This window comes from Bacillus rossius, chromosome 16 (genome assembly GCF_032445375.1).
Source record: "Bacillus rossius redtenbacheri isolate Brsri chromosome 16, Brsri_v3, whole genome shotgun sequence".
Classification (NCBI taxonomy): domain Eukaryota; kingdom Metazoa; phylum Arthropoda; class Insecta; order Phasmatodea; family Bacillidae; genus Bacillus; species Bacillus rossius.
Window position 1 is genome coordinate 19,456,802 of NC_086343.1, and position 16,651 is coordinate 19,473,452.

Here is a 16,651-nt window from a genome sequence, read left to right on the forward strand (position 1 = left end):
GATGGTTTTCTCTGAGTGCTCCTATTTTTTCACATGAAATTTCGATAGATTTCTACGTGTGCTTCAACTTTACTGTGTTAGAATTTTGTTGGTTTTTTTTTTTCATGTGCTTCTGCTTTTTTTACCTGACAAGAATTTGATGATTTTTGTCCGTGCACTTCAGCCTTTTTTATGTCAAGACTTTATTGGTATTCTACATGTATTAATGGATATTCTTGACAATATTTTGGTGATTTTCTCCGCATGCTGTATGTGATTACTGAGAAAATGTTTTTTTTCTATTGTTCGTGTGCTGTTGGTTATTATTGGCGAGAATTTCGTTGGTTTTTTTAGTGTGCTCCTGGTTATTCATGATAAAAAAATCAATCTGTGCATTTTTTTTCTATAAAAGATAAGCAAATGTACTTAGAGATTCGTTTAATTTGTGAATTCATGTTAGCAAATAAACTTTAATCAGCCGGAGATTATACCACCAAATGTTATTACTTGCTTGATTACTATATATCCAAATATATGAGCAACGACAACTTTAAAGATGGTTTCCCCCTCCCCTTGTGTTACAGCGAAGCACCTCCTTTTTTCGATCGTGAGTGAGCATTCCACATCCCACAAAGAAACTGTTTTGAATTTTTTACATTACAACTAATAATGCCTGAAACTATATATTTTTTCCTGATGTACATGAGAGTTTAAAATTGATAAATAGTGATTTAAGGAAATTTTTGTGTTCACACATTTATTAAATTGAGAAAAATATGTAATCGAAGAAATATTAAGTATATTGTTTGTAAATGATTTTAGTCGACTTTTTTATTGTTAATTAATTTACTTTGTCTCTCCCTAGATCATCTAAGCTTGTCAAGGTGATATTAGTACAGCTTCATCGCCGGAAAAGAAATATATACTATTTTATGTGTAAAAACTTTTCTCTCTGTCAAGGAGGCGGCACGAGTCTAAGAACGAAGTGTGTTCCTTTTTTGTTTCTCTTCATGTGATGTATTACTGTGTTCCATAATGAAGGAATGAATGATCCTTTCTTTCTTAATATAGCATTCTGTGATAGCATTCGCAGAATTGTGATTGAAAGGGCTGTCAGTTGCGTGGTGATTCTAGAGAAATATGCAGTGTTTTATATTATTCAATTATTTTGAAATGCATTATTTTAATGTGTTTCACTGTCCTATGTTTAGTGTTTCAGGAGGTCCACCTAGTCAGAGGTGAATCTGCATTACTGAAGCGAGATAATTGCAATGCTTGCTAACGCTTCTAGTGCAGTTTCGTCTCTAAGCGCAGGGGGCTTGGACTGGCGCGCAGTCATCTCGTAGTGCATATGTTAAGTATGAGATTTGTGTGGTATCCAGACATCAGACCTATGGTTTGGGAAAAATGAAGATAATTGCGTAATAAAATGTTCTCGCATGCAAGGACTTGCACATGATGTTTCATCTCTAAAATTAACTTTGAAAATTTTTAATTTTTAGCTCCTTTTCACAAACAGATGTAAGTCTTGAGTGGTTTTCAAAATATCGTACTTCCATCTGAAGCGATGCAGGGTGTATGTATGTATGTATGTATGTATGTATGTATGTATGTATGTGTGTGTAAATAACCAAGTGTCTGTATTTCATGTGCAGTTTTTTCATAAACAAATTATCATCTTTAGCAGTTATTTTAATCAATATTTCTAACCTGAAGCTGCGCACTTCGTATGTGCGGTCTCCTGCCATGTAAATAATGCCCTGTGTAATAACAATTTTTTGAGGGGTGTGGGGTGTATGTTTGCTTAGTAAAACTGTTTTGTTTTTTGATGGATAAAAGTATTAATTCTAAGTCGTTGAAGGTAAGGGCGTTCAGAGGCAATCCGTCAGCCCAATCATAGTAAAGACTCAAGTGTTGTCCGCTCGTTTTGCAGTATGGTTTCCTGGTACCATCCAATCTACACAAAATTTAAATATTATGTGTTTTAATATGTTGCCTTTGTAAATAAAAGTACATTATGTGGGCAAGTATGTATTTAATCTCAGTGCACGCATGCGCACGCATGTGTGTGTAAGTGTGAGCCAGTGTGTGGTAGGATGGTTAAGTCTAACATGTAAATAAAACCTGTATGAGATAATATAATTTTTAATTTCTAGATGCAGTAACAGCATCCTAGGATGAAATTTCTACCATAAGGTTTAAGGGAAGTATATTTTGTTTGGTCTTACAGAATTTTAGCGTGATGGTGAAGCAGCATCATTGTATGAGGGGAAGAGAGGGAGATGTTTTATTTGACCAATGAAAAGAGAGCTTAAGGAAAGTCTCCTTAAATGGTTGTGAAAAGGGTTTGTTCCTGGAACATCAGCAAAATGTGTCATTCTGTGGATGTTCAACTGATTGTTCGCAATGAAATGCTAAAAAATTTTAAACGAATGTTGGTCATAATAAGTGTAGGTTAAATTTTTAATGTTGTAGTTTTGTAATGTGTTCTTACTTTTAACAAATGTATTAAACTTACCCGATTTATTTTTTATTTATTTCCTTACATATCTATAATGAATATTTAGCTGTATTTTCCTCGAACTCAGCTTGAGTGCTTCGTAATGACACTTTAACGAGTCTGTTGCCGTAGACCATGACTGCTACCTGAGCGCCTCATGGCGCCACAAAGTCGGGCGACTAATGGATCTGTTGTGACATGCACGGTCAAGTCTATTGTTCGGGTCCCCTCGGCACTGCGAGACGACATTTCTGAGTGATGAGTCACGATGCATGAAGTGCCTCGCGACCTAATCTCTCATCACCTAGGTCATTAGTGGTTTTACCCGAGAGTGGTTTCCTATGTTAAGTTATTACCTACATTTCTACCTCCCACCCCTCACAGACCTGCTACGACCTGCGCATGAGTCATGCTGGGTTTTTCCGAAGACAATGGTACTTCCCCTCCACATACTATATTCCTATTGGTAGGTTCGGTAAAAATACTATGTTCCTAATGGTTTTTCCAAGAACAAGCAGGTCCGCGGCTATAAAAGGCCGGGATTAGCTGTCGGAGCTTCATTGTGTTCTTGGAGTTTGAGTGAGCTAGTTCGTGTGTGAGTTTAGCTGCTACCACGATTTCTACCGCCAACGCTACTTTGTGTTCTACAGCTCCACTTCATCTTTTTCTGAGGTATGCTACATGTTTCGTTAACATTGAATGTTTCTCAGCTTTTTCGTAGGTTATCAGCTAACTAGTTTTTTCTCTGTACACTTATGTGTGGGTAACCAGGAATTGTTTAGCTTAAACTTTTAACAGTACTTTAAAATTCTAGCATTTTTGGGTTGTGCATTAGAGTAGTTTTGAGGTTATGTAATCAATCATTTTTAGTTAACATTGAATATTTTTCAGCTTTGACTTTTATCAGTACTTTAAATATTCTACCATTTTTAGGATTGTACATGAATGAAGGAGTAGCTTTGAGGTTATGTTTGTAACTTTTTTTTATTTAGTAACATTGCTAACAGTTTAGGTTAGTAAGCTTGAGGGCTAGAGTTTTGAGGTTATGTTTGCAACTTTTTTTATTTAGTAACATTGCTATCAAGTTAGGTTATTAAGCTTGATGGCTAGAGTTTAGAGGTTATGTTTGTAACTTTTTTATTTATTACATTGCTATCAAGTTAGGTTAGAAAGCTTGAGGGCTAGAGTTTTGAGGTTATGTTTGCAACTTTTTTATTTAGTAACATTGCTAGTAGTTTAGGTTAGAAAGCTTGAGGCTAGAGTTTTGAGGATATGTTTGTTTTCATGTAACATCTAGCTACATTGTTTTCTTTATTCTTATGTTATAGTTCTCCGTACGTCGAGCTTCCTTCGCGTGTTCCGTACGTTGAGACCAGTCTACCGATTGTCGAGATGGCATTTACCGTGCAGAAATGCCGTTTCTGCTCTGCTACCTTCACGGCAGCTAAGAACCGCTACCGGCACGAGCGACAGTGTGCCGAGAACCAGCATCGTTACTACCAGCAGTGCCACCTATGTGGCAAGATGGTCGCACGCAGCGACAAGATGCAGCAGCACCTGTCAACATGTACTGGTGCTGTCGCCACGACATCAGGCACCCGGTGTAGCTTCTGCTATAAGGCCTTCGCCCGTGCTGATGTCGCCAGACTACATGAGAAGTCGGCTTGCGGTCTTAACCCTAACCGCATAGCACATTCCTGCACGAACTGTGCTAAAGAGTTCGTCAGGGCTGACACTCTTCGCAACCACATTAAGGTGTGCAAGGGGCCTGCTCCGCCTCCAACAAAGAAGCAGAGAATGGCAGCAGTTAAGCCAGCAGTACTGCCTAAACCATCGACCAGCCGAACAAAGGTGGTGACCGGCGCGGGTTTGGCCAATACCCATGGCTTCATCACCGCCGAAGTGGGATTCAAGGGCAACTTGAAGACTTATGTTGCTGTAAATACGTCAAGTTCTGCCAAGGACATTTGTACGTACCTGGACTCCATCAAGGCAAAAATAATAAGCCAACTTGAGGAGGAGATTGAAGAGAATGGACCGCTGAAGTTTAATGTCGTTCTTGAGTGCGACTACGAAAAACCAGTAGATGCCTGTGAAGACAAGAGGGCCTTCAAAACCATGAATGTTCCCCTCTACGCAGTTCATGAGGTGGAGGAGGCAGTTACCGAGTCCATCTCCAAGATCTGCAAGGAGGAGGAAGATTACATGGGTAAGGGGTCCGGATGGACTTTGTCGGCCGTTAAGCGACTTCAACTCCGAATAAACAAGCTTGATCCACTCCGTGCCAGCTCCTACATTGAATTACCTACTTCCATCAAAGACAAATACGCTGTGATCAATCCGCAAAACCTCGAAGACCACATGTGCTTCAAGTGGTCAATTCTTGTTAAGTACGTGGAAGGTGAGCATCCTGAACGTGTCAACCAGCGCTACCATGACTTGGAGGGGAAGTTCAACTTCAACAACATTGACTCCCCTACTCCAATCAAGCAAATACCGCTGTTTGAAAAACAGAACCCCGGAGTCTCCATCAACATTTACAGTATCGACGAGAATCTGAATGTTGTTCCTGCACGAGTCGCTCCTGAAGAAAAAGAACATCATTTCGATCTTCTGCTCTTGGTCAATGACAATTCGTCCCATTTCGCCTACATCAATAATTTTTCTGCTCTGGTTCGGTCCCAAATCACTACACACACTGAGGCTATTCATGTTTGCAAAAGATGCTTCAAGCATTATGATGATCAGGATAGGGTTAGCGGGCTTACTGGTCTTCAGTGTTTGGAAAAACACAGTGAGCTCTGTAAACAGCATGCTGCTGTTAGGATGGAAATGCCCCAGGTTGATGAAAATGGTTTGCCTCCTGTTTTGAAGTTCAAAAACTTCCATCACAGTGATAAAATGCCCATCGTGGTATATTGCGACTTTGAAGCTATTCTGGAGAAAATCCATACATGTCACCCGAATCCTGATGAAGCATACACACTGCAGTATCAAAAGCATAAAGCGTACAGCTACTGCATTTACGTGAAAGCAGATAACTCCGTGATTCCAGTACACCTCACTTCTTCACTTCCTTCACAGCCTGAAGTGTATCGCGGTTGTGACGCAGAAGATAAATTCATATCCCGCATTGTGGAGATTGGACATGACGTGCAGAAAATATTTTCTATGTCTGTTCCTATGACTCCGCTCACACATGCACAAAACACTGCTTTTCTGCAAGCAAGGTGTTGTTGCTACTGTGGAGGAAAGTTTGGAGGGGTCGTAAAGAAAGTTCGTGATCATAATCACTTCACCGGCGAATTTATTGGACCTGCATGTAATGACTGCAACCTTCTCAGGCGCAGACCGAAAAAGATGATTGTGTTCTTCCACAACCTGGCGTACGACCAGAACTTCATTATCAGGAAGTTGGGGTACGACACTAAAGACATCTTCATCATTCCTAATTCGGAAGAGAAGTTGATAACTTTTTCCAAGAAGTTGCATGATAAGTTCAGCATTCAGTTTGTCGATACGTTCCGTTTCATGAGTCGGGGTCTTGCTTCGCTCGCAGAGTTCTTGCCTGCAGACAAGTTTGTCAGTACTGCTGAGTTTTTCGCTCCTGATGAGTTGGAGTTGGTTACTCGCAAGGGAGTCTTCCCCTACGACTTCGTTGATTCTTTTGCTCGACTAGACGATACTAGTCTTCCATCTATCGATGAGTTCTTTAATATTCTGACTGATTCTGGTATTTCCGAGGCGGATTACGCTCACGCACAAAATGTCTGGGACAAGTTTCAGTGTGCTACTTTGGGGGAGTACGCTGACTTGTACCTAAAGACGGATGTCCTGATTTTGGCGGACGTATTCGAGAATTTTCGCAGTCTTTGCTTGGAGACGTACAGTCTAGACCCGTCACACTACATTTCCTGTCCTGGGTTCGCTTTCGATGCGATGCTTCGCACCACAGGAGTACAACTCGAGCTTCTGACAGATTACGATATGTATATGTTTGTGGAAGCAGGTATTCGTGGGGGTGTAGCGCAAAGCATCAAACGTCATTGTGTGGGTAACAACAAATACGTTCCTGAGACACATGATGTGTCCAAGCCATCCACATATCTACAGTACATTGATGCAAATAATTTGTACGGGTGGGCGATGTCGCTGTCGCTTCCGATTCGACATTTCAAATGGTCAGACACATCTATTGATGTCATGACTATTCCAGAAAATTCTCCTATCGGGTACATTATCGAATGTGACGTGGAGTACCCTACTGAACTCCACGAAAGTCACAAAGACCTTCCGTTTCTCCCCATCAATCAATGTCCGCCCGGCTCCAAACAATCAAAGCTCATGACAACACTAGAAATTAAGGAACATTACATTGTACACTACAGAAACCTCCAGCAAGCAGTATCACATGGGTTGATAGTTACTAAGGTACACAGAGTCCTCCAGTTTGAGCAGTCGGCGTGGTTGGAGCCATACATTAAGCTCAACACCAATAAGCGCAAGGCTGCAGCCAACGAATTCGAGAAGGAGTTCTTTAAGCTCGCTGTAAACAGTACTTTCGGGAAACTGATGGAGAACAAGAGGCGGAGGCTCAAAATGGAGTTGGTATGTTCCGAGAAGCGGTTCAAGAAACTGGTGTGTCGTCCATCCTTCAAGGACCGCACAATGTATGAACCGAACTTGACTCTAGTCCACCTGAACCATGAGAGCATAATTTTCGATAAGCCAATCTATGCCGGACTCGCAGTACTTGATCTCTCAAAAACACTCATGTACGACTTCCATTACAGCACAATGAAACCCAGATATGCAGAAAACATTCATCTGGCATACATGGACACCGATAGTTTCGTATACGAGATACAAACCGATGATTTCTACCATGACCTCAAAGCCGATCCTACACTCATGGAGAAGTTCGACACCAGCTGCTACCCTTCCGACCACCCTTGCTTCTCCCCCATCAACAAAAAGGTTGTCGGAAAGTTTAAGGATGAGTGTGGGGGGAAAGTGATGAGTGAGTTTGTCGGTCTGCGGGCCAAACTGTATGCATACAAGTGTGGTGACAAAGTTGAGAAGAAGGCCAAGGGTATCCAGCGGTGTGTGGTCAAAAACCGCATAACATTCAGTGACTACCTGGATGCCCTGCACGATCACCACACACGACGAGTAGCAGTTAGGGCCATACGCTCGAGGCAGCAGGTGCTCTATAGCGAGAGCACAAATAAGCTGGCCATAACATGGGAGGATGATAAGCGCCAAATATGTGAGGATGGCATCCATACGGTTCCCCACGGCTATGTTGGAGATGAATTATCTGTTGTATAGTTCCAGTCTTTTTGTTGTAAACAGTTTTCGTTTTTGTATATAGTTTCTGTTTTTTTTATAGCTTCGTTTGACAAGTATATTTTTCTCTCCTTGAGGGTTTTGTTTTGTACAATATATTTCTTTGATTCAGTAAATATAATTTTACCTACATATCGCTTATTATTTTTTTTAATTAATGCCCTATATTCCTCAAGGTACTTATACTTAATTTGATATCGTAAAATGATCATGTAATTAGACACAAACACCTAAAATATCTGCTTCCATGCAGCTTTTAAACACAGGAACGCAAACACGAACACTAAGAAATGATATTATACACAAACACCTAAATATCTGCTTCCATGCAGTTTTAAACACGAATACACAAACATTAATTTATTTAGTATGTTTACATGTATGATAGGACTATGAAAAATTTCTGGTCCGCTAAGATGGAGTAATAAATGTTTTTTAAATTATCATTACTTTAACTAACGCATCCACAACGACAGTATTGATAACATATATTTTAGTTAAAACCTATAAGTGATAAGACTTTAAGAAAAAAGGTCGGTTACAACAACAAAGTGACTGTGGATTTTGTGGATCTTGTGGATTCTGTGGATTTTGGTCTATAAGGTTCATAAAAATGTTGGTAGAGAATTGTAACTCGACCTTACATACACTAACATACTTTAGAAACCTACAACCGATGACGACACCCACCAGATGAAATCAAGATGGTAGTCTCCACTAAATAAGATGGCTGCCTCCAGCAGACAACGATGATATATTTTTTTTCCTGATTTTCTAAGTTAATAATTATGATTTTCCAAGATGGTGGATGTAACGAAAAATTGTAACAGGAATGAGTGGGGTGTTCGATGACGATGTCATTGTAACAGAGGGGTGGGGGTGCTAGATTATGTATTTGTAATTTAGAGGAGTGGGGTGTTCGATGCGTAGGTTTTTAATTAAAATTTTATTAAATAATATTTTTAATTTTATTTTAAAATTTTGATTATTTAATTTTTTTAAATTTTAAATTTTTTTCATTAAAATCGTATAATAAATAAAGATTTTCAAGATGGCGGACGAAACTCAAAATGGCGGAATGATCTAGAAAACAAAATGGAGGAAAGTTCTAGAAAAACAAAATGGCCTCCGGGTTCAAAGGTCAAGGTCAGATCCAAGATGGTTGCAGGAAATGATGTAGTCCAAGATGGCCGCCGGAAATGACGTAATCCAAGATGGCCGCCGGAAATGACGTAATCCAAGATGGTCGCCGGAAGTGACGTAAACCAAGATGGCCGCCGTGGCTCCCCGGCTCCCCCACCACCCACCGGTGTCCCCATACATACTATAATTACCTACTAAAATGTGTTTCAGAATCAAAAATGTAACTGACAACAGTATTATAGTTTGTTATTTGTGCCAAAGTACAAGACTGCATACTCAAAAGAGGCGAGGTTATTAACATTTTGTAGCATTCACAATCTTATATACTCTAATAGTTATGAATATTTTTGATGGCATGTAAAATCATAATGATATACGTATAGAATTTTATAGTCAGAAAAATTAAATTTATTTTAAGTCGGGTGTCTAATATATGTACAAAATAAAAGTTTCTGGTACAAATATAGTTCACTAAGATCTTACAAGAACTCAGGTTTTCTTTTCAGGATATACCATTGTTGCTACTGATAATGTAGGGTCTGCCTGTTACTATATTTTGTTGTATAGTAAAAGTAGCGCAAATGAATAAACGAAACAAAATAAACATATTTTAGTTCTAGCCTGTTAGCTGAGTATAAAATACTGAAAGGTCACTAAATAGTAAAAGCACCTAAATAATATTTGTATATTAGGTAGTTTTGAGTAGTGTTATTGTATAAACATACACTATGTGTATTTTATTTATATATTTCATTTTATCGGGCAAAAATTAAAGCGTACCTCCTTGTCTACTCCATAACAACTAAAAGGTCTACACATAATTACTAAACTATATTAATATAAATAAAAACAATTAACAATAATCTCAAAACAACTTTAAGTCACTAAAATACGACACTAACAAAAAATATATATATTCTAGCAAGTTAAAAAAAAAAACACATTTCTAACATGTAATACAAGATGTAGGCTGATTAGAAATTAAAACAAAATAAATTTAAAAATGTATAACACAGACTATTTTACAAGATTGGTATAGGTGAAGAAATTAAATCGACTTAAGGTAAATCTGTTGTCAAAACCTTTCCTAAGAGTAATTTATGTTGCATGAGTCATACAATGATAATTTTCTCCACTCACCTATTGTCAGCACCACGGTAGTCGTAAACAGCCTCTGCAACGATAAGATAAAAAGCATTATGTACTTCAGGCACTTGTCTGGCAGTGGGTGGCTCTGATCGCGGGAAGCCTTCTTTTCACAGACGAGAGAGCCAAACGCCCGATCGTGCATCTTCGGTTTTTTTTTTTTTTTGTTCATTGTAAATAAATATGGCGGTGTTGATAAAATGTTACTGATGGTCAATTAGGTTAGGTTAGCTACATTATAAATACTTTAAAACATTGAGGATGGTTGATTTGGTTGGGATAGCTGCATTAAAGATACGGAAAAAAGGCATGAACTTAGGGGAACTTCGGGTTTTGGCTCTCTCGTCTGTGAAAAAAAGGCTTCCCCTCTGATCGCTTACAGCACGCCCTGATGAGTCCGCACTCCCTTGAAGGGCGGACGCAGTGAGTGGTGACAGAGCTCTGGCACTATCCTGGACAGCTATAGAGCATCCCACTCTTAGATTGCAGTGTGGAAGTAAATGGGCGCATTCTCTCTCTCTCTCTCTCTAACACACGCCGATTGCCGTTAGCACTGTCCTTGTTTCTTCGTGCGTTGTTGCCAAGTATCAAACGAAATTTTAATTTTAATTTTTGGACCAAGCTTTTTTTCATATTGTATAGAATCAAAATACGCATCAGGCAATGCTTATTTTGAATACTTAACAATATTTTAAGTGTCCGAAAAAATTAAAAAACATAACTTATTCGCTGCGAACTGTTTTGAAGTATTCCGATATGTTTCACATCAAAAAAAGAAAACCTACATGTGTGTTTCATTCAGATTTTTTTTATTAGTAAATTAATGCCTTAGGACGCCACCGAACAAATGTTAAGACAAAAACTGTACAGGTTTCACTTAAATAATTTTTTTAATATATTGAAATGCATTTTCTCACAAACTAAAACATCAAAAAGTTGACCCGCGGAAAACATTTTTTCTATTAAAGATAGATGGGGGACGAAAGCGAGAAAAATGTTCACAATGAATTGAATTAGTTTTTAAAAGCAGCCCCATCTCAATTGCTTCTACAGTTTCCGTGGAAATAACTGTTAAAGATGTGTCTTATCAGTACAAGAGCGCGCGCTGCCGTCGTAAGAGGAAACAGGGTCGTGTGTTTAGATAAGTGGGGTTCTGTCCTACAAGCAATTTCAAATACATGGCTTCCTTAGTCAACAAAAAATATTATAATCGATTCTTGAACATAATATGTAAAATGTATGAAATAAATACGAAGGAATTCAATAGCGATCATGGTACAAAATTTTGAATTACTTTTCTATCCTTCTCAACACCAAGCATCTTATCAAACATTGTTTTAGACAAAGTTTTGGAAAATAACTATGATATTATTACAAACAATTTAAACAGATTTGATAAGGTGTCTACTAAGGCAGTTACGTTTTTTTGTCCGGTGAAAATTTTTTTCGAACCCATGCAGTTATGGCTGGTCGTATCAAAAATGTATTTAGAAAACATTTTTCGGCATTAGGTAATCCGAGTTATCATACGTTAAAACGGATTCGATATTATTCATATTATGGGAGTTGTTGCGATTTTCCTGTTTTTCAAAAAATCTTCCCCATTTCGAACCAATTGTTCGGATTTTTCCCATAACTTACTCGACCGAGAATTTCCATTACTGTATTTTATTTATCATTTTGGACATGACTTGTCCAAAAATATGGCATTTATCGGGCCCATGAAAATGTGATATATATATATGGGATTTTTAGAACAGAAAAGCAAACTATAAGAAATTTTCGTCTACAATAGGTAGTCTTTATTTGAAATTTACATAAAAGTGGTATTATTACAATTTTATATGTGTAATAGTATAAAATATTATAAATTACGATATGATTTCTTAAAATGCTTCTTGTTCGATCCAAATTACAAATACACGCATCTCCTGAAATTCGTAATGTGTCAAGAGATTTGGCAACAGCGCGCGCCATAAGCCGTGTACTGCAATCTAAGAGTGGGACGGGCTATAGTAGAGGTTGGATGGCTCTTCGGCCAGATCACAGACTCTCTGGGTTGTCTAAAGGGACCCAGAGATGCGGTAGACCTAATACTTGTGCTACTCTTAGGATGGGGTATCCTCCGAGTCAACCACGGGTTGGGTCTAATCAGGCTGAATGGGAGTGGGTGGCAATGATTCTGGGATGAATAACCTCAACCTCTCGATGTAGATTCTCCCCGAACAACTTCCAGGTCGCAAATTAAACGGCATATCCATTTTCACTACGGCTCCATGGATCTCGTTTTGGTGGCAATCCAGCCTTCAACAGCGAGTAAACACCGTCAAATCTGCTGGGCACGTTAAACAATCACGCAGATGTTCGCTGAATGACTTGAATTCTAATGCAAGTGATTTTAAGTCGGAGGATCTAATTCATGCTAACCGACCATTCCCAAACGTGATGAAGCATCTTTTTTTTCTCCCAAGGTCTCGGGCGTGATAATATGGCGATGTTGAGGTAAACTACGTGACACCATGCTGTCTCCTGACAATTTCTAACTCCGTGCGACATACCACATGCCATTATCTTTGAAAGATTTGTGCAATGGGAGTGCATGAATTGATGTAAGCTTTTGGACATACGCCATTGCTATGCACATGTATGTCTATAGAAGAAAACTATTACGTTTGTTTCGTTTTTCGTTTTGCTGTGTTTTTGTCTCGTTTCAACTGATGTGCTGAATTTTTTGGGTTCGGTATTTTTGTGCTGTCATCATTTGTGGGGGGTTTTTCGTTTGTTAGTCCATTTTTCTTTGTTTTTCTTTGTTTGTTGACCATGTTCCTGTCGTGGAGTATTGTGTGGTGTTTATATCCCGACAACAGCAATTTTTTGCTTTATTTGGGTTTTTGTCATTTGTGTTTTTTGTAGTTTTCTTCTACAGACATGCATGTGCATAGCAATTGCGTATGTCCAAAAGCTTACATCAATTCATACCACATGCCCTTTGGTGTGCCGTTAGTAAACAAAACCCACGCCGCGGCTTCGTTTGCAACAGCTGGAATTTGAGAGTTGCGTAAGCATGTCATTAAGTCAGTGATGGCCTCGTGCTCATAAAGACAATAATCGGTCCACGTAGTACATCATTGTTCACAGTCGTGTGCGCGCGCGGCGAATAGATTATCACGTCACTTGCGGGTTCCCGACTCTGCCAGTGGCGCCTCGCAGCGCCGGGGGGCGGGTAAAGGGGGGGGGGGGGGAACTCCAGCCAGGTTCGCATACACTTAACGCTCGGCCTTCACCTGTCATATAACTCACGGGCTCGGCCTTTCCCATTAAGGTGCCCCGCCCACCCGGGCACTCACACGGCGTGCAGAGTTCCAGAAGATACGGCGCCATTCGGAAACTGCTCACACCACCAGAGTGGCGTCTGCTTGCGAAAAGCGTTTAAGAATGTGCCGAGGGCGGATGAGTAGATTGACTTCAGCATATTTTATAGAAATTTTTAACTCGACGGGTGACGGCGTTGACTGTTGTGATAAATTGTCGTAAATTGAAGTGGAACTAAAGTTAGTGTCGAGACCTTATTTTATAACCTCTCGTTCCCTTCCAAGTCCCCAAGAAAAAAAATAAGGTAATAAGATTTTCAATATCACCCAGCGACGTAACAGTATTTCATTTTTTAAACTGTATTTTTATGAGAGTGTAAAGGGCTAAACCACTTTTTTCCCCCTTCGTAATGATATTCAGATATGAAAATCCCGATGAAGACTCTTGAAATCACCCAAGAACCTTTCATTACACATTTGGATTCATTTATCAGCCATCAAGTCTTATGGTCACAGCTCAAATCTCATAGTTGTCCTATGCACGACGAGAAGACAGCGCACCAGTTCACAGCCGCGCTAGAAGCACCAGAGATGTGTTTGTGTTAGTGAGACGGGATGTTAAGTGCGACCTTGTCCAGCAAGGTCTAGTGTAATTAATAGTTACGTTTTGCAGATACTTGGCGCGGCTAGTTTCTGAAGCAGGCATCACCCCAGCAATGCAATAGCTCGAACAAATTCTTGCCTACATGCATAATAGATAAAACTGTTAACATTTCCCAACTTCCGCCAAAATTACCTACACCCTACTCTGATCTCATTGGCTGTTCCCACGACGTGTCCGTAACACGAATAATATACTATATCCACTTCCCTCCCATGCACATGACAGTACTATTTGTGGTTGTGAAACATTCGTTCGAAAACACGGTGGTTAAATCTTGGGCACACGACCCCATGTTCTATGTAACTGAATTTTTGACGTGACAACGTCTAATAAATCGATGAACGCCGGCTGCAAGCACGAAAAAGTGTCCCGTTACGCACATGGTTCCGTTACGCTGTGTCCCGTTACGCACATTGTTCCGTTACGCTGTGTCCCGTTACGCTCATTGTACGCTTACGCCGCATCTATCTCTCTTCCACTCCACTGTTTATAAAGTGAAGTGAAAAGTTAATGTGGTTTTCATTGCTTATTACAACAACAATTTCGACAATAAAGGTTAAATATTCTTGCATTTTAAAAATCTGATTAATAGTATAATTTTAAGTATTTATTCTTTTATTATTAAAATAATAATGATTCAATTTTATTCATAAAGTATGCAATCATTTCATCAATGTATTGTTATGACGTCACGTTAAACTATCGTCCGTAAACCGACTTTACAGACAACCAATTTTATTTTTTTATTTTGTGAATTCACCTTAAGTTCCTTAATAAAAACTCTAGGGATAATAAAATCTATCGTCGCGAGTGATGGAGCTTCTGGTTGCTTTCTCCGTCCGCGTGTGGTATGCAGAGTTGGCAACTCTTCACGTGCGACAGCAGAAGATGAATTTCCCCGGACAGTTGTTGGGGACGTGCCTCGTCGTGAAGTTGGCACACTGGTCAGCGGAAAACAGTGGAGGGGAGGAAGCGGTTGCCAACTTCTAGAAAAATATTGAGAAATGACCGAGAAGTCACGAAAACTGCGGGTGTGTTCAAACTCAGATTTAAAAAAAAAATCTCTCTTCCGGACGCAAGTATTCCAATGCAATAGAACGGTTAACAATTTATTGTAAGATGTCAAGAAAGGATATAATTTCTGCTAATTCACGTAAAATAATGAAATATTTAAACACATGAAAGTGCAGCACACCGATTCTTATTATAGAATGTGAGATGGAAAATAAAATATTTATTTCACCTCAAGAAGAATTTACATCTATAATAGTATTATAAAATAGAAAGAGTATGAGTGATAGTAAACTCGAAAATTACTGTACCTTTTTCCAAAGTTAGTTCACTCTAATAAGCTACATTATTATAAGTTTGTATGATTGCGAAAGTATTGCGATATTTGTAAATAACTTCATTATATATATAATTATATTATCTCAACTGAAAAAAAATATATCTTAACCGAGTCTTTCTGCAATAATCTTTGCCATAATATCTACTCATTATTAACTAAACAAATTTGATACGAAACTATCAGTTGGAACTTGACATAAATTCAAATATAACTTTTATAGCGCTGTTTAAAAGAAAACTGTCAAGAATCTTAAATCACCTGTGCTAAGACGATTGCCACAGCTAGTTTTAAATAAGGCTTTAAGACTTTGAATTAACTATCTTATATCGTTGCAAACTTCAATGGGTTCTAGTTACAATGAATTAACACGAATACAGTTTTTAATGCTACTGATTGGCGGTTGTTTCATGCATCATTTGGTGGTAAGTATTCTCTCTTAAAAAAAGTTATTATTTTCTTTGTCATTCTTAACGCAAAGAGTAGGATGTGGCATCATCCAAACAAATTCGTAAAGTGTATAAGTGAATTACGGAACGCACGCTGGCTAACTTAGATCTTATCCACCATTGGAACTGCCCTTGGACAAGAGCATACAATACTTGTTTACTCTTCTTGTTCAAGTAGGCCTACAGTTTCCAAACTTCCAGTCATACCTTGGCAGCAGGCATTCCTGATGTCATCATCAAGCAAACACACTTCCACGACCGTAGTAACCTTTAAGTTCCAGGAATAGTAATGTTTTACAATTAATCTAATATATATTCTTTATTCTTGCCAAATTCTTTTAGTCAAGTGACTTTAAAATGTAAAACTGTGATCTGAATGCTGCGTCAGTTGGAAAAAAAAATTTGTAAGACAAACATTATATATTTTACACAGTTTTTGGCAGGAATTAAGTTTAGAAGTCGTTTACTTAAAATGTTCAGATTCGCTGGAACGCACTATATACTATATCAAACGTTTACTAATCTAAGCAAAAAAATACTTTTACTTTTTAAAGCATGTCAGGAGAAAAAAAGTAATATAACATTTACTTTGACCATAATATCGTTGACTTTTAAGTTGGATGAAATGGCACATACTCACTGGAAATAAAATTCGTCCAACAAATATATATATATATATATATATATATATATATATATATATATATATATATATATTTCAAATACTTGGTAATTTTTCGTTTTGCTTTCCAAAGTAACCAA

The 16,651-nt window shown here is 38.5% G+C and overlaps 1 protein-coding gene across 2 annotated transcripts in view; it reads right to left on the reverse strand.

The window, feature by feature from the left end:
* LOC134539945 (neurogenic locus notch homolog protein 3-like) overlaps positions 1-16,651 on the reverse strand; it is a 133,152-nt gene that overhangs the window by 66,738 nt on the left and 49,763 nt on the right. For both annotated transcript variants that reach the window (XM_063382319.1, XM_063382320.1), the window contains exon 2: positions 10,112-10,145. In XM_063382319.1, coding sequence (XP_063238389.1) covers positions 10,112-10,145 — 34 coding nt within the window. The remainder of the gene's footprint in view (positions 1-10,111; positions 10,146-16,651) is intronic.